Source organism: Alosa pseudoharengus, unplaced genomic scaffold, assembly GCF_046254945.1.
Source record: "Alosa pseudoharengus isolate Yale_2024_CS ecotype anadromous, Long Island Sound unplaced genomic scaffold, YU_APseudo_1.1 YU_APseudo_1.1_scf_21, whole genome shotgun sequence".
NCBI lineage: Eukaryota > Metazoa > Chordata > Actinopteri > Clupeiformes > Clupeidae > Alosa > Alosa pseudoharengus.
The window spans coordinates 20,695,504-20,719,099 of NW_027468674.1; the positions used below are offsets into that span (position 1 = coordinate 20,695,504).

Sequence of the window (23,596 nt, forward strand, 5' to 3'; positions counted from 1 at the left end):
GCATAAGACAAGTCAAATTGGTGTATTCAAAAAGAAGGGATCATGGAGAATAAAGAAAAACATATTTAAAAAATATTTGTATATTCCCACAAGGTGTTTGGGTGCTCTGAAAATGATAACTAAAATGATTTTTCAGACTTGTGAGGTCTGCTGTTCAGACCCTGAAGGAATTTATTTTCTGTTCATTGCTTTTTGTGAGAGTGTTTCTACTTATCTCAGTAAGGAAAATAAATCAAGAGCCTATGTTGAGTACAAATATGTCTTCTGAAGGCTTAAACAGAGCCCAGCCAAAAACTCCAATAAAATTTGTATCAACTTTGAGGGACAGCTATGACCATGCAGGATTATCCAGACCAAACGGGACGATTTTGCTACATACTATTCCTATTTATGTACCAGCATGCAAAATTTGAGCCTCCTACATGGTTTAGTTCTTGCGCTGTGGGCTTGTGAACTTTGACAAAAAAAAGAGGCCGAACAAAATCGACGCCCCCCTCCCCCTGTAAAACTGGCTGTATCTTGGAAAGTATTGATCTTACATAAGAGTAATTTTACAGTGTGTCTCTGGGTTCAGAATTTTTTGAGACCTAAGTGCGTGGGCCCTGGTTGAACTGACGTGGAATGACCCATTTCCAATGACCAATTTTGCTCTACAATGGGCAACTACCTTAAAGCTCATTGGGTAATGCTCCAAAATCCTCTAAATGACTGCCAGATTCAATTTGAAGGTTGATTATTTTTTTTTGTTTGCCACTTTCACCTTCTGAATCTATACCTATGCCATATGTTTTTCATTATCTCAAATCCTGTATGATCTCCTCCCTCATCTCCACCAATTAGAACAAATCAACAGATTCATCTGATAAAACATCTGGTTCTCCAAAGAAAGATTATGCCAAATTAGTGTTCTTACAAAAGAAACCATAAAAGAAGAAATCATATCACCAAAGCTGGTTAATGTCAAAACAGCACATAATTGATTCTATTTTCACACTATAGTGGCAGTATAGTCACAGGTAATAAAGTAAAGTTGAAGAAACTGAAAAGAAATCTATCAATATCCACTTGAAGAACATGACTTAACTTCAAGGACACCACAACACACTGTAGTTTTTCACACAACCATTACCCCACTTATTTGTGCATGCTAGCCAAAGCATATTCCCAATTATCAACAAAAAACCCATCCTTGATATAGCTCCACTGTTTATTCAAAGGAAAGGACTCCCACTTTGTACTATTGTTTGACGTGTGTTAAGATAGCTATAGCCTAAATGTGCTGTTCCGTTTTTCAGTATATAAAATGCAATTTACTCTTAGGACTAGACAGCAAGGATTGGACTCTGCTTACTATCTCACTGCACAAGCTTTCATTCATTTCTACTAAAATGAGTAGGTCTAGCTGGTTCAACATGGACATTTCTAGGGGAGGCACATAGGCTATTTGGAGAGGTATGTGCACTGACAGCATAGTGGAAACCTCATGGCTTTTTCATACAGGCCCATGGTGTTCTGCATTCCCTGCTCGAACTGGCTTTGAGGACAGCGAGTCATGGGTTAAATACTAGGTGGTCCTCTTTTGTTCCACAGAACATGTCTGTATAGAAATGTTGACCCATCATAGAGGTTCCAGAACGATATCACTCTGGCCAGTGCCTCGGACAGCGGGCTTGGACTGATTCTGTGGGTTTGTGGCCAAAATCTCATGTTGTAGGCTGATTACAGGAACATCTGCTCTGATACAGGTAACATGGAAGCTACAATCATTATTTCTCAGAGATTGTGTCACACTTGTTTGTTATGTAGGCTAAAATATATTATTTTCAGAGGTAAACGAATTACACAGTTTATGAGCAACTTTAATTTGGTAAAATGAATGTTATAAAGCTGGAGAATTCTTACATTTGCAGCCTATGGACAATGGGAAGTCAATCTGTTGAGAGACGCGCATGCGTATTAATTCATAATGGCGAGCCACATAACCGCATGGAAACAAACTTTCTGTAGGCTATGTTCTCAGAGCTTGGTAGATTGGGACACTTTGGGTTTAGAAGCCATTGATGTCGATTTCTAGTAGTTTCTCAGATATGTTCAGAGCTGTTTGTCGATAGACCGTTGTGGGTGACTTGCGCATTTGTCCGTGGGGTGCTAAAAATATAATCACAAATCGCCAAATTTGTCGATGCCGCACTGTAGTGTCAGTGTGATTGGCTGAAAGCGGCATAGTCGCCAGCTTTGTTTATATGCACGCCTGAGGTCGGGAGTTCTGAAAGGCAGTCGTCGCTACAAAGTCATCAGGTAAGAGCCAGAAAACGAAACAGTTTAGTCACAGCTAGCTGTTACAATGTTAGCATACCGAGCACCAGGATTTTCTCAACCCCTTTAGTTAACTTCCGCCTCAGCAATGAATGAATGAATGAGTGACGCCAACTACGTTAGGGGCGAGGAGGCTGTTCAGTAAAATCAGTTAAATGTAGGTTATTATTTTCTTTCCGGAAATAAGTTATTGCAATCACCATAGTGGAAAAAGAGTTTGAGGCAGAGATTCGTTTGCTGTTACAATGTCCATACTCAATTAACTTTAGAGCTATTTTTACTGAGGAATTCTGGTTTGTTAATTAAATTATCATCTAGGCCTACCTAACAACTTATGTAGCCTATTTCAAATGAAATATTTCTTAGATTGTTCAAACACCTTTCAAGATGGCCCAGGATGTTGCCAATGTTGCCAGAAGAGTCAATGAAGCAGTTGAAGAAGGAAATAATCATTTAGGTAAGTGTAATGGTGCCTGAATTGGGCTGTCCATTTGCAGGGTCTTAAAGTATTAGAAAGGTTGGGTGTTAGCGGTCATATGAAGAATCACTTAATAGGCTATAATTGCTTTTATCCAGACACTGTAGCAGGTCCAGTTTTAATCATGTTCACCATCCTCTTATTAAAACATTATTATTAGGCCTATTGATTAATTGATTTCAGTGACAAAGTATAAAGCCAAAACATTATTATGACTTCACTACTAGTTTGGTAGGCCTAACATCAATGCCTCAACAGCTTCAAGACACCAGGGTACACCTCAGGGATGACTGACTGCAACACATGAGAGTTCAGTCTCAAAATATGGTGATTTTGATGGACAACAGGTGGCAGTGTTGCTCTGGATCAGAAAGATGCCCATCAGGATTGTGTTTGTTTTGTGTGTGTGTGTGGGTAACATTATGGCACATTCCCTGTTGCCATACCTGACTCATTAGGTAGACTGAGGAACAATCAATAAATCACTAGTGTTCAATCATCTAGTATCATCAATGTGGGATGGTGAAGGAGGCCTATGTTTAAGACTGGTCACAGACAAGGGAATTTTGATTAAGGTTTCAGTTTAGTAATCAAGCCTTTGAAAGCAAATGGGTTGAGTGGTAAATGAGTGTAATCAAGGAAAAGGTTTGCAGCTTTGTGGTTTTTGTATAGCCTAAATGTAGCCTACTACTGTGGCACTATGGCTGTGTCCAAAACAGAAACTGTTCCTTCCTTCTAAGATGTCATTCGGCGGCAGCAAGGGATTGAGGCATGTCCGAATCAAATACTTGTATGAAATTCTAACTTCTAAGATACCTTTGTTTTGCTGAATTTTGAAGGCCGTGTACAACATGTATCCTTCATGCTGCTCAACCATTTATTTAGAACCTCTCTGACTCAACTCCCACTGATTAAGCCAGCTGTCAGTATCCTGCCAGCGGCGTTCTGTGCAGCGCCATAGAAAGAGAGAGTTGCGACAGTCTTTGATGTCGCCGCCACAAGATCAAAAGTTCTGTGCTGAATTGCTGTATCGCAGGTGGGTGGGATGTATTTCTGGATGTTGGAGGGCATAATCTAGTAACTCATTGACTACTGACCAAGTGATTGGTCGTTTTCAGTTCCAAAATAATCCGGAAACTGGCATGAAAAAGCGCTGCCATCTTTTTACTGGGTCTCTAATGGGAGTGTCGCCACTCTGTTTTCTCTACCGCTCTGGGGTGCGTTTCCCAAAACCATAGTTGCTAACCTGTTAGGTTACTTAGTTAGCAAACTTAGTTAGCAACTATGGTCTTGGGAAATGCGCCCCAGGTTCTGTGTTGCCATTTTACAGTCAGGGTTGGGTAGTAATGGATTACATGTAATCTGGATTACGTAATCAGATTACAAAAATCAAGTAACTATAATCAGCCCAGATTACAATAAAAAAATGTATAATCAGATTATGGTTACATTGTTGAGGATTACGTGATTACATTTTATCATGCAGACAATGAAAAATGCGTTCAGTACTTGGGAATATTGCCACAACTTTGAATTAAAGACAGTTGATAAAAAGAATGTGTATGTCTTGTGCAAGTTGTGTAAAAAGTAATCCTAAAGTAATCAGATTACGTTACATGTTTTGGGTAATCCTATTGATTATGTTACTGATTAGAAAAAATGGTCAGTAATGGATTACATTTCAAAGTAATCTGACTCAACCCTGCTTACTGTCCAAAACAAAATTTCTAGCTGGTACTGTACCTTGATGCCTGCTAAGGCAAGTGACTCGTTGAATGCAACGAGGCAGCAGGCAGCTGCCTTCTGTTTCGGACAGCCCCTGTGATTGTACTTGTCCCCCCAGTCAACAGTCCTGTTTGTTTTTTACAGACTTGTCCAACTGCAAGTTGATCAGTTTCCCTGATGGAGTCTTCAAGGTGTTGAGGACCGTCACTGAGAATATACAGAGTATAACATTGGCCAACAATGAACTAAAAGCATTGACCAATAAATTTTTCGCCACATTTGTTCAATTAAGAGGTATGTACCTGATTCTGTAATAATAACTTAAACATTTATGAGTTTGTAAAGCTCGTCATTCCTTAGGTATTTTGTGCACTTTACAAATGCACTATTAATTGCAGTTTAATTTCCATGTATTAAGCTTGTTCATTTTTCTTTTTTATCAGGAGCTTTCACACAATATTGACAGTTTTACTGACTTGAAGGGAAAAAATCTCATATTTATATCATGCTCATATGTCGTATAACTTCCGAACAGAATTGGACCTGCAAGGCAACGTGCTCACCAAATTACCAGATGCTGTAGGTGAGATGGAACATTTGACCAGCATCAACTTGTCCCAAAACAAGCTCACAAGTTTTCCAGATAGGCTGACAGACATCCGTACACTTGAAAACATAAATCTGGAAAACAATCAGATATCCGGTAGGTACATTCCTCAAGAGAGGAAATACAGTTGAACAATTGCTAGTGCTTATTGACAAACAGGTGAGTTTGAACCCAATTGCAGAATTTGAAGTTTCAGGTAGAAACACTTTCATATCTCTAAATTTCTCTCTTTATATCTATTTTACACACAGTGTTACATTTGCTTGCCTCTTGAAGCATCTTTAAATGGTGTGCATGCATTTACAGAATATGACATTATGGTTGCATACAAGTTATTTTTTATACGGCCGTATGAAAATTTATCTCTGGGCCAAAACGAAAGGCTAATCATTCATTCTCATTTGTGGTGGTAGCATAGTGGTTAAGGAGCTGGGCTAGCATGTAGTATCCTGAAAAGTTGTGGGTTCAATTCCCAGCTTCCAACGTTGTGCCTTTGAGCAAGGCAGCACTTAACCCCAAGTTGCTCCGGGGACAATGCAATGATGCCCTTGTAATATAATTGACATAGGTAAGTCGCTTTGGGAAAAAGTGTCTGCTAAATCGAGAGAAAAAAAAATACATTTGTAATTCTAGATACGGTTTTACTGTGACAACATATAACGCAATCAAGGGACCAAATTGTGATTAGTTCCTTTGTCTTCACACTAGATGACAATTAGATGAGAACTAATTACAGTGCTATTGGACTTAGAGGCACACAACACAGGTCTCCTGTGGACCAAAGAGATGATTAAACTGGGTGGCAGGATATAAATTAAAATGAATAATAGGGTGTAATCAAAGACCAGTTATGTTCCTGGAAGTGGGGAACACAAATTAAATCTAGATTAGTTACATTGTCCCAGTGGCAAGTGTCTTGATGCAACAAGTTCGGCAGACCTAATCAAACCTTCCCCATGTTCTGTTGCTCTCTCTGTCACTGACTTAAGGCTTTTCATTAAATATGTAAAAGATCACAGACAATCTGCAGCTGATTGATAATGATGTGAAATGCCAAGGAATTGGAAATACCATGAGGCAAGTGTCATGACATTTCTCATGGAATATTTTCATTTTCAAAAGGCCATTTGCAGAAGCTCTTATAATGTATTGTAATTACAGGTACTTTCATGTCATAAAGTGTCTGAATGGTAGAAAACTATATTTTGGAAGTCAAGAAAGTGAGCATCAGCTTGCATGCTAATTCCTTCCCCTCTGTCTAAATGCCTGCGTGCTTGACGGGCACACAGAAGATGCTGGTTTCTGATTATAGGTTGTCATCATCTACATTTATTCAGTTAGCAGACACTTTTTATCCAAAGTGACTTACACATGTCAATTATGCTCAAGGGCACAACGGTGGAAGCCGGGTATTGACATTACTTTCCAACCTTTTCTACATTTGGTACAGTTGTGGCTGAATTTGTTTCTTCCTTAAAAGTGATGAAATTCAAAGCAGTTTGCTGTTCGTGGCTGGATACCTTTGGTATGTAATAGAGTAAAGCAAAGAAAGTTTGAAAAGAGACCATTTATTGTGTATTATGAGTGCCGCGAGCATAGCTAGAAAATGTAGGTGTCCGAACACCATACCATGGAGGTTTGGTCATGTATTGGTGCAGCTATCGTGCACCTAACCAAGGGTGCCTTGAATCTGTGAAGGGCACAGTGACATCTCAAGACTAGAAGGCATCCTGGAGTGAAACCTACATCCCAGAGTCATTGGTATGGTTATATGATTTTTTCTGGGTTGAATGGTGGCAGTCTCCCTTCCCCCTAGTGTCTGTGAGCGGGGAAAACCAGCCTTACAACGTTAGTCCCACAAGCCGCCGGCCTCAGTCAGAAAGTCTCGCGGTCTCACAATGTAACATTGCTTTACGGCAGTGTTTCTCAAACTTTTTCAGATGAAGGACCACTTAACCAATAAAAAAGAAACGCACGGACCACCTAGCTAAAAAAAAAAGATTAAACCTACTTCAACAGTATATTAGCCTACACAAGGCCTACTCACTGAACCACCTTGCTTATTGTCTTTGCACTTTGGTTATTGGGTCAGAGGATTCATATGATTTAAACTGGGATGGCTTACATAGACAGTGTTCCAGAACTGTTTTGATTTACATACAAGTTGGTTCAATATTGCAAACAACTCATCTATATTATATTTTACCACGTCTGCCAACACTGCTTTACGGCACTACACACATACATGCCAAGCACTGACTAGAACAAGGTACCGATGGAGTTTCTCGGACATTCGTCATGGCAGAGCCGGCAAAAAAAGTAAGCGAGTAAGACTGTATGGCACAGCTGCTGTACCTTTGCAGGCAGTCAGTTGGAGTCCGTCTGTTTACATGTTTTTATGCAGAGACAAAAAGTGAAAAATGCATCACATTTGTTAAATGAAACAACGTGATGAAATTCTGTGTACTGTACATCCATGTCCAAATCTGACCACTTATAATTAGTTCTAATGTTACAGTGAATATCATGCACATGTCAACAGGATTCCAAATTCCAGTGCCATTTCATTGTGACCTGATCACCAAAAGACTCTTTTTAGCTGAGCATGCAATGGAATTGGGGGTGCAACTCCAATTGGTGTATGAGAAGTTAAGGATTTAGAAAATGTAAAGGATGACACAAATAGCTCAATACATAGTAAACGGTAAACCACTAAACAATAAATAGTACAAACCTAGATTGTATTGTATTATTGCTGCAGTATAATGTTTCTAGGTGCTTACTAGAGTTCAGAGCTGATGGTCTTGAAAAATAGATTGTCTCTGAATCTGAATCCATGCCTGTAGCACCTCCCAGAGGAACAGATGATGCCCGGGATGTGAGGAGTCCATAATGATAGTTGTGCTAATGAAGTGGGAGGTGGCGATATCTTGTTTGATGGTCTTTTTGGGCCCCCACCATCGATTTCAAGGCAGTGTTGTCACCGGCGACTTCAAGGCAGCACTGCCTTGTCTAACCCTGACCCTAACCTGGTCTATTTTCACTACCTCCTAGAGAGCTTATTTGTCCGCAACTGAGCAGCCAGCTGAGAGATTATTTTTAGAACACCATGCAGTCAGTTCTTGATTCTCGTCTCTGTAGGCAGACTCATCTCCCCCATGAGATGAATTCAGTGAATGTTGTGTCGTCTGCTAATGTAATGATGGTGTCGGTGGAGTGGGCCGGTCTGCAGTCACACGAGTGCAGGCAATATAGTAATGGACTCAGTATGCCGCCTTGCAAGGCCGTAGTCATGATGTCAACATTGGGGGGGACCAAATCTGTGGTGGGGTCTGAGGGACCCCCAAACAGAATTTCAATACATTTCCTACCATGCAAAAATATTATTAAAAATCACAAACAAGTCGTTAGTTAGGTCAGTCAATTAGGTTATTCCAAACTTTTGACGGACACAGATGCCCCCCAGGATTCAGGAATAGGCTACTAAGACAGGCCCCTCTTCTGTCTGACTCACCTCATGTTACCCCTGTATGCATTATAGACTGGCTTCTGACAGAAATGACGTTTTGTGCCAACATGTAGAAACACTAGGCCTACTACAGCCTTTAATTGGTGAATGGAGGTGCAAATTCCTTTCTTTGGTTATTGTCCGCGATTCACATTAACTGTAGGCTATCACGTATTGTAAACGTCGCCACATTTGATCATGTTTTGCCTGCATGGATGCGCGATTGAGTGCGCATCTAAATAATTCTAAGAGGCCTATACACGGTAATTTCTGGCATTACTACTAGCATATGAATGCATTATTTATGTTGAAAGACGTGAATGACACAGGCTTGCACAAATTCATAATTTAAAATAAAAAGTTTCACTTTCGCTATCATTGCGAGAATAGGCTACAATATGGAAAATGTTCCCTTTCAGTCTGATCGGCTCCAAACATGTATGGGATTTCCTTAGCCTGTGCTACACCTTTCCAAGAAGTTTTGTGAAAATTGTACTGGTAGCTTTTGCGATATTGTTGACAGCCCTACCTCACCGCAGTAGGGTGCAGTAAATGGAAGCTTTTGATAGCGCACGCCACTAATGAAAAACGTAAAATCACCAGGACAAACCACTCAGGGGTGTAGGCTACTCTGGAACCATAGGTCACTAATTTGTGCGTTATTTACGCTTGACTACATTTCAGATACGTGTTGGTTTCCTGTAGGCCTAGTATAGCGCTTTATTCTTTCTTTATTTTTCTATGTCCAAATATTGGGGGGGACATTTTGGTCATATTTGAATATTGGGGGGACACGTCCCCCTCAATGTCTATGGTGACTACGGCCCTGCCGCCTTGTGCTGCGCAAAGCGCTGACAGTACAGTGGAGGAGATGCAGAGGCCAAGTTTAACAGTCTGTGGTCGGTTAGTGAGAAGTCTCTTATCCAAGTGCAGATGGAGGTGCGGAGCCTGAAGACCAGCAGTTTGCTGATTAATATATCTGGGATGATTGTCGACTGTAGCTCTGTGTTTAACAAAGAGCATCCTCACTTTCCATTCCATTGTGCTCCAGTGCAAGGCAAGGCATAAAATTGGCCTCTCCAACATCTTACATCTTATGTTTTATACAAAATGATTTGATGAAATTCTTTGCACGACCATGTCCAAATTTGGCCACTTATGATTAGTTCTAATCAATTTTATAATGAATATTCTGCACATGTGAACAGGACCCAAAATTCCAGTGTCATTTCATTGTGATCAGACCACCAAAAACTCTTAAAAATGTATAAAGTGGACTTCTGAAGCAATTAGAGTAATTGGCTCCTCCAGATACAGTATTAGAAAAAAGCTCCATACATTTTTCACTATTTGCAGGAAAAAGAGACATACTGTAAGCAGCATCCAACACATCTCACATGTGTTTACAGAGAGGACAAATAATATATGCACCATGAGCAAAATGACCCTTAATCTGGTCAATCAAAGTCACCTCGGGCTGCATCCAACATTTTAGCAAAACATCTCTTAATTATAAAGAACATTGAACAGAGTTTGAATCGGCTTTACATCTAGGGCATCAAGGATCCACAAAAGTAATTGATACAAATTTTAGACACCACATTACATGACACCAAAACATGGAATTCAGCAGATTTGCCATAAAATGGTTAGAAATTGCATGCTACCACAATCCTATGTACACAGTGTTTGCTTCCCCCATGGTATTAGATTAGATTGCCCATAGGGGGGGGGATTGCCCATAGGGCACTCCATTTTACTCCACAGCTTGCACTAAATATGGCTGTCGTGCTGCGGAAACCACACAGTGCAAGCAGGTGATGATATCACTTTTGGCTATTTTATTGTCACATCTTGCAGCGAAATATGTTTATTTCTGGGGGCATGTAGGCTACATGGGGACTCACGGACATGCCCCAGAGTGTAGCTGTAGCTGCGTGGTTGCATTAGCTGCAGGCTGTAGCAACTCGAGTTAGGTAAAACTGACTGTTTTTGGGGTTTTTCATACCGACAATACTCTGTGACCTTGAGAAACTGAGATCTATGTGAAAACTCTTAGAATTTCTCCTTTAATCAGCTTAGTAGCGTTGTACAGTTTTATTTGATATCTAGAGAAACATTACGGAGGTTGACTTGAGTCAATGAGTTTGTCTTCTATGATTTTTAGAAGTATCGTGTACGTGGTGTGACTTCACCATGTTGGTAGAAATGTTTTGTGTGGTAGAAATGTAAAATTTGTGACTACAGAGTTGTGTTTGGAAAATAGGCTCCCGCTGGATTTCATGTGAAAATTTTTATTTATTTTTTTTGCATAATTTGTTAGTATAGAGTCTAAGGAACAAGATTTTTTTTGTCTTCAGATTTTCACGATCCATCTTTTAGTGTTTTTATCTGCATGTTTTAAAATAAGCGAATTATATCTAGTTCGAAAAGTTTTTACAATTAATTCCACTTTTTGCACACAAAACCCCAAGTTAATGTAGAAAGGTTGTTGGTTCTAAAACAATCCATAGTTTTCAAACTTTGAGTGTCTGAAAAGTGTAAAAACACCTCCTCCCTAGTGGCCTATCTCCTAAAACGATTTCTTAGTCTTTGCTTTTCTTGATGTTTTCCTTGATGCTTGGGGCCAGCTCTGGTCACCTTATGGTTTTTCCTACATACAAAAGCGCTCCCCTTTGAGAGTAAGGGGTAATGTATTGCTCCCTGATCATTATAGGAAAATAAGTCCTTACAGGGCCAACAGGACCCTGTCACAAAGCTGTGTGAATAAGGGCAAAAATACTGAATTATCAGACCTCCGAACGTTGTTGTTTATGGAACTTTCTGCAGCATCCCTAAAAGCAGTATGAGTAAACATACAGTATATCTCTGATTATTTGATCCTAGGTGTTCTCATCACGCTCTTCTCTTTTCCTCACACAGAAGTGCCTGTGCAGAAGCTGTCCAGCATGCCTGCCTTGAAAACGGTCAATATGAGATCTAATCCACTCGATGGACAACCGCCCAGCATCTCGTCTCTCAGTTTTGAATTGGTCATTGATCAGTGATTTTTCTGGTGTGTGTAGATGAAATTGAGTTTGATCATGAGAAGCAGTTTTGTTGCGGTTGTTGTTTTTAACAATTTACACTTGCCTTTTTTGACACTGAAGTAATAACAATATTTATTAAATACAAACAGAAGAAAGGCCCAGGAAGCAATCTCTTTATATAAATGCACACTGTATATAGGCCTACACCAAGATGTGATTCCATTTGACGTAGTAGAAATTAATAACTGACTATAATTGGCGATAATTCCATGCATTAGCAGTGTTTCCCATACATTGACTAATCTGTGGCGGGGCGCCACGAAATAAAAATTGGCCGCCACAGATTAATATTATATGTTTAATTTAATTTAAATTAAATATAAGGTCAAATCCTTGCATTGCCATTGAGCTGCGCTTTTTACGCACGCAGCTTTTCCTTGCCCCGCCCCGCTCTCTCTCGTAGCCCGCTGCCACTCCTCTGCATGTGCATTTAACAAAATATTCTCGATTGTTGAAGGATTGTTGTTGCCACATAGAAGCATTGCATAGAAGACGTCTGGCTAAATTGCTATTAAATCCGCTTAGCATCGTGACCATGCTGCGCAAATTTGTTCAAAACTGCTGCATTGAAGTGAACTCTGCTAAGGTCTTATCACAACATAGTAGGCTACATTGAAGAGACTAAACTAAGTTATGAAATCAAGCAGTATCTCAAAGCTAACATTAGAATACTGTTTGGATGTCGAATTTAGCATGCTTAGCCTACTTACAGCTGCTTGTCAATTTTGTTGAAGGGCTCATATTATTGACTCTGACACTGTTTGCAAAATCCCAATGTAAATGGAAAAGTGTTTTCCAAAATTCAAAAGTGCTTGTCCCAAGGAGAAGTACGAACCTTTATTTTAACTATGTAGAAAACGTTATGAATTGCATCCACACATCAGCAGCCTTTCAACTGTGTTACAATTGCAAGGGTTCCCTCAAACGTCTTAAAGTGACAGGCACTCAATTAGACCTATACACTACCAAGACGATCTTAATACACCCCCCACCCCCACCCCCACCCCCCGTTGTCCAAGTCAGCTACCGCCACAAATTGAATCCAATTCTGTGGGAAACACTGCATTAGTGTTTCAGGTGTTATTAACTGAGGCCTGGACATTGCCTTGTAAAAATGAGAATAAATACTGGATTGAATAATTATTTGAATCAAGGTTGTCAGGTAATTATACTTTGCACACAGACTGAGGGCTTTGAAGGCTGCTACTACAGTCATTGAAGTACAATATGGAATTGTTCTGTGCCTGTAATGAAAAGAAGAACCGCGACAGAAAGCGCTACTGCCAATGGATGTACACTTGAATGAGTGTGCTAGGTTTATTGGTTCTCATTACAAGAGGAGACAGACATTTTCAATTTGATTACCTCTTGCCGTACAATTTTTCCACATTGTTGGATGCCTCCCATTGCCCCTTTCCCTCCAGCTCTTCCTTTTTGTCTCCCTTGGAATATAAAATGATTTTGTACTTCTAAACTTTAAGTTTTACAACAAAACTGTAATGCCTGCCAAGCTCTGTTTGATCCAATGCATCAGTAGCCGCATTTACGTGGACGTTTTGTTTTTTTCAACAAAAATTTATCTGATTAAAGATTTCAACTGAACTGTTTACATGAACGCTAAGTAAACCGATTGGCGTTTAATATGCACTTACATGGAACAAGCATTTAATCATTTAGAAGCTTCTAGTTGTATTGCTGCCATGGAAACTTATTTCATTATTAACATAAGGGAACACCTGCGCAGAAAGAAGAAATGTACTAAAAATCGGAGTAGGCTACATGTTTACATGGGTAGATTTTTCCATTGGAATCGGATTATCAGAATGGAGTACACCACCTCTCTCAATCTGATTAGAACAGATGTTTGCGTGAGGCATTTGTATTCTGATTGAGCCATTACTCCATTTGTAATCAGATTAAAAGTATCCATGTAAACATAGTCTTGTGTTCTAAGCAATTGAATAAAATAAGTCTCTCAGTCATGTGTCATCTCACAATGTGTTGTTTGTCCTCCTTGTAATTAGGTTTGTCTTCCATGTTAAACAAAACAAAACAAAACAATCACATTCATTGTCCAGAAATCAAACAGACCAGGGTTAACAGGTGTAGAATTAAAGATTTTGTGTCCTTTGCTTAGTCATCTTCTTTCAACATTTTTGGCTCTTGAGCACTCAAAATGCAATATGGGAAGTTTCATTAAACAGAAGGACAGTAAGTATTTATTGCTACCAATGAGGAAGATCCTCTGATGACCAGACAAATTGGAGTCTCTCTGCACGAAGCATGGTCTTTAGGGACTGGGGCAGATAAAGGCCAAACTCACTGTTAAAACAACACATACCTACTGTATAATTAGCCACACTTGTACAGAAAAGGTTAGGGCAGTTTGCTACATGAAGCAATGTATGTAGCACAATTCATTGGCTAAATTAATTGAGGTGTTCTTGTAGACTAATTGAGACATTCCATGTCAAGTGGTGCCATGTCTGGTACACTCAGATCTTCAATAAATGCCTATTTCAATAACTGCATGCAGAGGCTTGAAGACAAAACCATGAAATGAATGTGTCTACACTTGTCTAGAGAATAATTGAGGTCACTGTCTGTATGTTTGGGCTTAGGATCTTTCTTCTGCATCAGTTACAAACATGCCCTCCAGGACCCCTCACTACCAACCCTCCAGGAGAGAAGAAACCAATTATGCAGAGACTTTGCATGCAACCTCCTTGAGCCCCCTTTCTGAAATGGCCCCCCACCTCCACCCCCCCCCCCACCAAATCTCTGCTTAAAACCCATCTTTTTTCTCTGGCTTTTAACACCAGGTAGAGTGATCAATGTGTTTTAAATGTGTTGTGTGGGCAGTGCACTTTTTTTAATTTATTTATGTATTTGATTTGATTTTACTTATCTAATTTTATGTTGTTTTATTTGATTTTATTTTACTTTTATCCTATTGTGTCTTTTTATTGTTGTGTGTACAGCACTTTGGAAACCTTGTGTTTGTTTAAATTGTGCTATATAAATAAAGTGGATTGGATTGGATTGGATTTAGACTTTTCACTTTGCCCAGCATCTTAATCGGGGTCCTTGGTATCACTTGACATGGAGTGTCTCAATTACTTTGAATTCCCAGCCTTTCCGTGTACAAAATAACTGATGTTGCTGTCTGTATGAGATTCACAGACACTTCATTCTGTAAAGCTTTTATGTTCTTTCCATGTTTACTATGCTGATCCATCAAAAACATTTACCAGACATGGGGCCCTAATTTGCATGCTTACTGTTATCTCTCTGGTGTTCGTTTTAAAGTCTGAGACCAATATCCCATTCTTTTCTTTTACACTTTGTTTCAGTCTATGCCTTTTTTTCTTCTTTTTTTAAACAAGCCTGCTGAGTATTCATTGAAATGCTGCATTACTACAGATAGGCGGAAAATAATGAAAATAGGAATTTCTTTCTAATTGGTTTTAAAGGTGTTTTTGATATCCATTTGTCATGTTATTTTCCAGCTGGGGAAGAAAAGGTAGCCTGCTGTGTGAACAATGGCAACTCACGCATGTTCTCAAGAGAATCTTGCTTACTCTTAATGTCTCTGAGAAAATCTCAGAGGTTTTTACTGTGCTTTGTCCACTACTGAGTGCACTCACCGAAGCATTGGGTCTTTTGTTGTTATTATAAGCTGCACAAAAGACATCTATTTTTCATAGTTGATGGTGTAAACTAAAGCAAAGGTCTTTTGAAGGACACAGTGACAAATAGTTGGTATGGCATTAGTTGCCCGACAACAAAGATCTTAATAAGTACAGAGCCAGAGCCAGGTAGCTTTAAGTCGCGACAACGCTGAGAATGTCAATGAGTGTTCCAGCCAGCGGTGAGCGTTCCAGTCCAAACAAACATTTAGAGACTTAGAGATTTAGAGAAAATGGAATCCCCTAATGGTCTCCAATCAACCTGTTAGTTTGACAGAATCCACAGAGATGAATTAATGGCAATAAGATTCCAAAAACCAAGTGTGCAAAGTATGTGTCAACATTTCTAATGCTGTTATAATTTGAAAATATGCTATAGCCTACAGTCTATCTGAATTTATTTATTTTCCACCATGTAATGTCATATATAATGTCTGAGACCTAATCTTTAACATTTACATGAAATCACACAGTGCCCTGGTTCAAATGTTTATGTGGCACACAGGGTATGCCCTCTTCTTTTTCCTTAGGCACGGCTAGGAAGAGAAACTGTGGTTGTGAGCACCAACACAGACTAAGATGTTCTAGAGGCCAATGTCTGTATTGTATGTATTGTATGTTGTATGTAATTGAATGTCTTCTGGCCTGAGGACATGTTCAACAGGCATTCAAAGATTGCTTACAAAAGATGAAAGATTAAAGATGATGCGGACAAAACAGTACAATGCAGTACAATAACATTTTGCAGTAAAGTGCAGTAGGTCAAATATGTAGTGCAATGCCTTTTTTCATATCCAAAACATTGCCTTTACTACACGTGAGCCACCAAAATTTTATACATGAAGTAGCCTAATGCAGTTATTTTTTGTAAGAGCTACCCCACCATTATTCAATGTCTCCCATTATTTGCAAATAGCAAAGCAAATGAGCCTTGGCCATCACTGCAGTTTTTGTTTTCTGGTCGCTGTTATGGGTTTGTGCCTACCTGCTGCGAAGGCTATTAGTACAGTATTCTGCTCTGCTCTCTAGCCTACAGCACTTCAGTCATTGAAAGTTGTGCTTAAATATAATTTAAAAATACAACCCCAAATCAGAAAATGTTGGGATGTTGTGTAAAATGCAAATAAAAACAGAATGTGATAATATACAAGTCTCTTAAACCCATATTTACAGTGCGGAAAGTATTCACAGCGCTTCACTTTTTCCATATTTTGTTATGTTACAGCCTTATTCCAAAATGGTTATAATAATTTGGAAAGGCACACACCTGTCTATATAAGGTCCCACAGTTAACAGTGCATGTCAGACCACAAAACAAGCATGAAGTTGAAGGAATTGCCTGTAGACCTCTGAGACAGGATTGTCTCGAGGCACAGATCTGGGGAAGGGTACAGAACATTTTTTGCTGCTTTAAAGGTCCCAATGAGCACAGTGGCCTGGCCTCCAAGTTTAAAACCACCAAGACTCTTCCTAGAGCTGGCCGTCGCGAGTGATCGGGGGAGAAGGGCTTTAGTTAGGGAGGTGACCAATGATGGTGTCTCTGACAGAGCTTCAGGGTTCCTCTGTGGAGAGAGGAGAACCTTCCAGAAGGACGACCATCACAGCAGCACTCCACCAATCAGGCCTGTATGGTAGAGTGGCCAGACAGAAGCCACTCCTTAGTAAAAGCCACATGGCAGCCTGTCTGTAGTTTGCCAAAAGGCACCTGAAGCTCTCAGACTGTGAGAAACAAAATTATCTGGTGTGATGAGACAAAGATCGAACTCTTTGGCGTGAATGCCATGCGTTATGTTTGGAGGGCACCAGGCACCTCATCACCTGGTCAATGCCATCCCTAGTGAAGCAGTGGTGGTGGCAGCATCATACTGTATGTGGGGATGTTTATAAGTGGCAGGAACTGGGAGACTAGTCAGGATTGAGAGAAAGATGAATGCAGCAATGTACAGAGACATCCTGGTAGAAAACCTGCTCTAGTGCCCTCTTGACCTCAGACTGGGGTGATGGTTCATCTTTCAACAGGACAACGACCCAACGAAGCACACAGCCAAGATATAGAAGGAGTGACTTCAGGACAACTCTGTTAATGTCCTAGAGTGGCCCAGCCAGAGCCCAGACTTAAATCCCAGTGAACATCTCTGGAGGGATCTGAAAATGGCTGTGCACAGCAGGGTTGAACACAATTCGAATTGCAATTCTGCTTCCTGTTTGCTACCTCAATTGAAATGTAAGTGAAATTCAAGAATTGAATTGGAATTTCAGAGCCAGTTTCAATTCAATTCTGGAATTTTGCACAAGCCTGGTGCAGACACGCCCCATCCAACCTGATGGAGCTCGAGAGATTCTGTAAGAGCAATGGGTGAAACTGGCCAAAGATGGATGTGCCAAGCTTATGGCTTCAAATTCCAAAAGACTTGAGGCTGTAATCAGGGTGCGATTTGTGTAAAAACCTGAGGGGGAGGGGGGTTGATTTTGAATAAGTTTATAACCCCCCCCATAACCAACGATTCATAGCCTAGTAATGTCATGGCTAATAATAGCCTATATTAATTTTGCCACCATTGTAACATTAACCTTTATCTTAGTTTTAGTTTACCGTGGTGTATGACTTTAAACAGCGAGTGTGCTTGGTATGATGATCAGCTCATCTAATGCAGGGTAGGACTACGTTTTGACAAGCATACAAATTCACCTTGTTCTTGCCCCATCTGAAATGACTCCTCTACTTTTGCTGCCTCCATCCTTTCTGTATTTGTTGTGTAAAAAAACGTTGCATATGATGGCACTGAAGTCTTGAGTTAGTGAATTGGCTAACAGTGTTAGTTGGTAACCAAATAGCATACATTCCGCTACACGCACCGTAGGCTACGTGCATTCTCTCTCCTGCTGATTTGCGTTCAGTGGCCAAGTGCGTAATATTGCAAAAGTTGAAAAAATAAATGTGTTTATTGTAGCCTACAGAAAATAAATAGCCTACTATCATACTGTCAGCATGGCTGCAGTGAAGAGTTTGGAGAGTAAAGTTATAGGGCAACTTGAAGTTTTATGAAAATAATTTACGAACCAGAACATTAAGACCATGAAGCTTCTATTTCTTGCAACTGTTAAAACACCCGCTAGATAGTTTAAATACCCACCAACATTCGTTTTTGCAGTAGGTTACAGATTATTTCTGAAAGTTATTTGTCTACTAGGCCTAGCCAACTGGCTGATTTATCAAACGAGTGCTTTCTCGTTCGTCCTCCTCAAACTACAGGTGTTTCGGTAGAGAGCCATTGAATAAGCGATGCCAAGCAATTTCTGTAACACTTTTTGTGACATTCAGCAAATATCTCCTCATTTAATGTAAGTTCCTTTGGACAATAGACCTACGTTCTACTCTACGTGGAGTTGTCCTCCATCTCAGTTGCATCAGTTTTCTAATTTTGAAGGTTCTAAAATATGGCGATATGCTTCACTGAATCCTTCTCGTTTTCTTTCATTTGTCCAGCTAACTTTACCATTGAAGCCATTTATGATGGATTACACAGTCGACATTCTGAAATTTCCTGCACGATCAAGGCCAATGTCATCCCCCCAACACACACACCAAGACCCCTGGCAGTTGGGTTAGCCCCTTGAGCCATGGATCTGCCCAAGGTTTCTTCCTTGGTAAGGGAGTTTTTCCTTGCCCCTGTTGCTCTTGGGTGCTCCTTGTTGGTGCCACCCCCAATCCCAATCCTCCCCCACCTTTCTTATGCAGCCCTTGCCACTTAATCCCCCCCCCCCCCATTAATGCACAAATAGGCTGACACCAGACATAATTTCACTGCATTTCTTACTTCCAGTAACTATATGCATGTGACAATAAACTTCCTTGTATCCTTGTATCCTTGTATCCAATTAAGTTATCACGCAGCCACTGTGTCAGCAGCATGAGTGCTGACGGATGGTGACAGTGCGTTTCTGATGTCAGATTATTATGTAGGATAGCCTACTAGACTGTTCTCACATTGCAGCGCTTTACTTATATGAAGTAGCATTAATCAATATGAGGGGCAGAGGGGGATAAATGTTGTCCCCCCGGCGATAAAAATAATTAAGCAGAGGGGAGGTTTCTTTCATCATCAAGAGGCTGGGAATCGTCCTGTAGGCCTACATGAGCGCCAACCTCCAGCGCATGTATTGCGCTATCACTCTCAGGTGTTAATCTAGTTGTTTTATTATTGGGTCCTGTAAAGTAAGACGATATGCAGCTCTGAACGCGTTTCATGTTTGGTTCAGCGCTGTTTTCCTGCGAAGTTCCCGCACTAAAATGTTACAATGTTTTTGTGTTCGATGACGTTCAGAAATATGCTCAGGCTGCCAGAAGGCTACTGAATAGCCTACTCTGATGTATTGACACTGAAGATCGTTAGATTTCAAGAGTTTAAGTAGGCTAGCAGTTAAGTTGCATTCATCGCTATCAAGGGGGGAAAATCCTTGTCCCCACCGGGGATAAAAATAATTTAGCAGAGGTAGGGATAGAAAAACCAGAGGGGGGGAAATCCCCACCATCTCCCCCTACAAATCGCACCCTGGCTGTAATTGCTGCCAAAGATGCAACTGCAAAGTATGGAGCAAAAGCTGTTAATACGTACATGTTATATTTTTGTTCTTTATTTCTAATACATTTGCAAACATGTTAAAAAACGTTTTTCATGTTTTCATTAAGGGTTATTGTGTGTAGAATTTTGAGGAAAAAATGTATTGAATCAATTTTGGAATAAAGCTGTAACATAACAAAATGTGGAAAAGTGAATTGCTTGAATACATATATGCACTAGGCCTATAGCTGCAAAAAGGACAAAGACAACATATCAAATGTTGAAAATGAAAATGTTTATTTCATGGAAGATGTAGGCCTAGGCTATGTTCATTTTGAATCTGATGCCAGCAACATGTTTTTTTTTTTTTAAGTTGGGATAGGGGTATGGTTACCACTGTGCTGCTTCACCTCTTCATTTAACAAAATTCTTCATAATGTTTAGAAACTGAGGAGACCAGTTACTTCATAGAGTTTTGAGAATGGAATGTTGTCCCATTCCTGCCCGAAAGAAGATCTAGTGGGCGGGGACAGGCTAATATAGCCTACGCCCACGGTTGTCAAACTGGGGTACGCGTACCCCCAGGGGTACGTGGACTGATTTCAGGGGGTACGCGAAAAAAGATCTAAGTCATATGCCTTTTCAAACATTTTCTCTATCCCACGTTGGTAACTTAACTTCCGCATTTGCACTGCATATTAAAAACTTATTTTCTCTGCATTAACAAAATATTCAAGAGTGGAGACAGAGAGGGTAAATTAGTGAACGTGCTTGCAGATTCAAACATGCGCTCTTCCTCCAAGAAGAGGCGACTCGGAGCTCAAACACGCGACAGAACTTTACCTCGGGAAAGCCACCTTGCCTCGCTGTGAAACAGTACAGCCTTTTGGTCAGCTCCCATCCCCTCGTAAACTGCGGAGAATAGACGCGCTTTAAAGGGCCGGGTCTTGATGAAATTCACCACAACTCTCACAACCTTGTCCAAAATCTCATTCAGGTCGGGACTAACTAAGCTGCCTTGACACGAGCGCTTCCCTATGAATAACACAGTGCGTCCATTGCGCATCGGGTGCTACCTGGGCCTAGGCTACAGATAAAAAACTCTTGTTTTTCACGTCAGTTCGCGCGAACCACCTGGCATGTCTCCGCGACCCACAGTTTGAGAAACGCTGACTAATGAACATTTCTTGACGAAGCTGGCCTATCTTAGCGATATATTTGGAAAGCTCAATGAGTTAAATCTTCAGTTACAAGGCAAAGACAAGCACCTAGCAGATAAGATCACTGCATTCAACAAGACGATTGTGTGTGAGATTAGGTGCAGATCTATTTAAAATCATTATATTTAGCACATTTGTAGGCCTATCATATGTTGACTATTGATGAGATTTGTATCATATGTTTATGATCCTATTCACTATTCTCGACAAAATTGATAAAAATAAATATTAATAAAACAATTTAAAAAAAAAACTTGTTAACAATTGGTGGTGTTGGGGGTACTCCGGAAGATCATAATGTCTCAGGGGGTACATGCCTGTTAAAAGTTTGGGAACCACTGGCCTACGCTATAAGACTCCGATAATACAGTAGCTCCCCTTTGTGGAAAAACAAGCATATTGCAACGGTCATTTTTTTCCAGATGACTACTAGAACTATGACGACATAGCCTACAATTGTTGGGAATATACCTGGAATAAAATATCAAGAGATCACCAAACTGCTATTATCTCTGACAGCTTATACAAGTAGCCTACCTATAGCCTATCTGATGCAAGATTCACATTCCCTGACCCTCCCTCTCGCGGATGCTCCAGCTCCCCCCATACACGCGCAAAGGAATAGCATCGCTCAAACCATACTCTGACTGGACTGGAGAGGAGTGCTTGATAACGGATGAGCACGCAGTGTCATTCAGTCATCTCTACAATGAAGTAATTTTTACGACAGAGGGGCACTTTCCACGCTCGAGGTTTGATGATGGATTGCGGATATTCTTTTCTGTGCGACAAACTGGTGCAACCCCGTAAAGTCTGAGAGGACTTTACCGCAGTCTGATTGTTTTTTCTCAATTTCCCCTCAGTTTTTCTTATCTCCCCACGGGATCGAGTACAACTGCAGTAGTCTGGGAACATGACATCCGACCCACACGATAATGGTAAAAAAGTTTATTTTTCTTTGATTGGCAGGTATTTCGTTGGACCAAGCGCACAGCTGATGTGGACACGTGTCCGTTTAAGGAGACTGAAATAAGCATTAAATACCAAAATAATCACAAAAACACATGTATGGACTCATTTAACTTTGTAATTCATTTTCTTCCAATGAGTGTGATTGTTCTGGCCTGTTTGTGTTTTGTAGCCTATAGCCTAAATATTGTAAGCTATTCTTGTTGTTGCACGCAGTTTCTTGAATATGGGTTCAGTAGCCTACCTGTTGATGAGACTCAGGAAGAGGTTTGGGGCTTGAGGCTCATTGTGACCATAAAGTCAAATATGGCTTATGTAATGAGCTTTAGGCCTACTTCATTTGTTTTATCTCCGCTGTTCTTCCTGGCAATCAAAAAGTTTAGATGATGTGAAGAAGACGAATGTAGCTCTGTGAATAAGACGCATTATCCAAAGTAGCCCATCCAAGGGTGCTCTTGCAAAAAAAGGAAAATGAGTTGAGAATGAGCCTTAATTATAATTGCTACATTGATTAAAAAGCCAACATATTTCGACCACAACAACCTGGCCTTCTTACCAAAGGAAACACCCATAACACGAATCGGTAATTCGGATATTCTTGAATTTCCCCTGGGGATCAATAAAGTATCTATCTATCTATCTATCTAAATTGATAAGGAGACTGCCTAATTTGGCTGCACAATATTATAGCCTACTACTAAGCAAAACTGAATTAAACCTTGTAAGGTGTTCGAGTCTGTGGGACCCGTTTCCAATGTTTGCAAGAACACACACACACTGTTTCCAATGTTTGCAAGAACACACACACACACATACACACACACACACATACACACAAACATAACTATATATGTGGTGTTGGCGGACTCGGGTGTAACAATTGTAGGTGGTATTGTGCCTTAACCTTCTAATTGAGCCTGCTGTGTGTGTATGTGTGTGTGTCTGTGTGTGTCTTTGTGTCTGTATGCATCTGTGTGTGTGTGTGTGTGTGTGTGTGTGTCTGCGTGTAGGTGTCTCTGTGTGGGAATGTTGTCTTTCTGCACCTGCTATTCCAACACAAAGTTACAAAATTGTTCCATTTCAACCGCTTGTACCTGTTCTGATTAAGTTCTAAGAAATAATCATCAATAATCAAAAATCTTTTTTTTTACATAAATTGTTATGTCTGCATTGATTTAAAAGGCTAATAATGTGGTGGGTCCACCAGACCCGGGAACATTGGCTGATGTAATGAATTTTTAACCTAATTATTATCTGTACTGTCGGACCCCAGGAAGAATAGCTGGGACTTATGCCCTAGCTAATGGGGGATCATAAACAATAAACAATTGGCTGAATAACAAAAATATGAACACCTTACCAGGTTAATCCACAGGCTGTTACAAAAGGGTAGAGTGTGGATTGATGCGGCACAAAATATTAACAGTATACTA

At 40.2% G+C, this 23,596-nt stretch overlaps 1 protein-coding gene across 2 annotated transcripts; it reads left to right on the forward strand.

The window, feature by feature from the left end:
* The first annotated feature begins 1,939 nt into the window (after positions 1 to 1,939).
* lrrc20 (leucine rich repeat containing 20) lies at positions 1,940 to 13,705 on the forward strand. Of its 2 annotated transcripts, none has more exons than XM_076298123.1 (5): positions 1,940 to 2,298; positions 2,704 to 2,773; positions 4,664 to 4,813; positions 5,055 to 5,222; positions 11,557 to 13,705. In XM_076298123.1, the coding sequence occupies exons 2-5, from the start codon at positions 2,704 to 2,706 to the stop codon at positions 11,679 to 11,681; spliced, it is 513 nt and encodes a 170-aa protein (XP_076154238.1). In that variant the 5' UTR covers positions 1,940 to 2,298; the 3' UTR covers positions 11,682 to 13,705. The 2 variants fall into 2 exon arrangements, with proteins under 2 accessions (XP_076154238.1, XP_076154237.1); XM_076298122.1 differs by having other exon boundaries at positions 1,941 to 2,298; positions 2,683 to 2,773.
* The last annotated feature ends 9,891 nt before the right edge of the window (positions 13,706 to 23,596 follow it).

Coding starts and splice junctions, on each gene's coding strand:
- lrrc20 (XM_076298123.1), top strand. CDS start 2,704: ATGGCCCAGGATGTTGCCAATGTTGCCAGAAGAGTCAATGAAGCAGTT. Junction 2,774..4,663: donor AGAAGGAAATAATCATTTAG/GTAAGTGTAATG, acceptor TGTTTTTTACAG/ACTTGTCCAACTGCAAGTTG. Junction 5,223..11,556: donor GGAAAACAATCAGATATCCG/GTAGGTACATTC, acceptor TTCCTCACACAG/AAGTGCCTGTGCAGAAGCTG.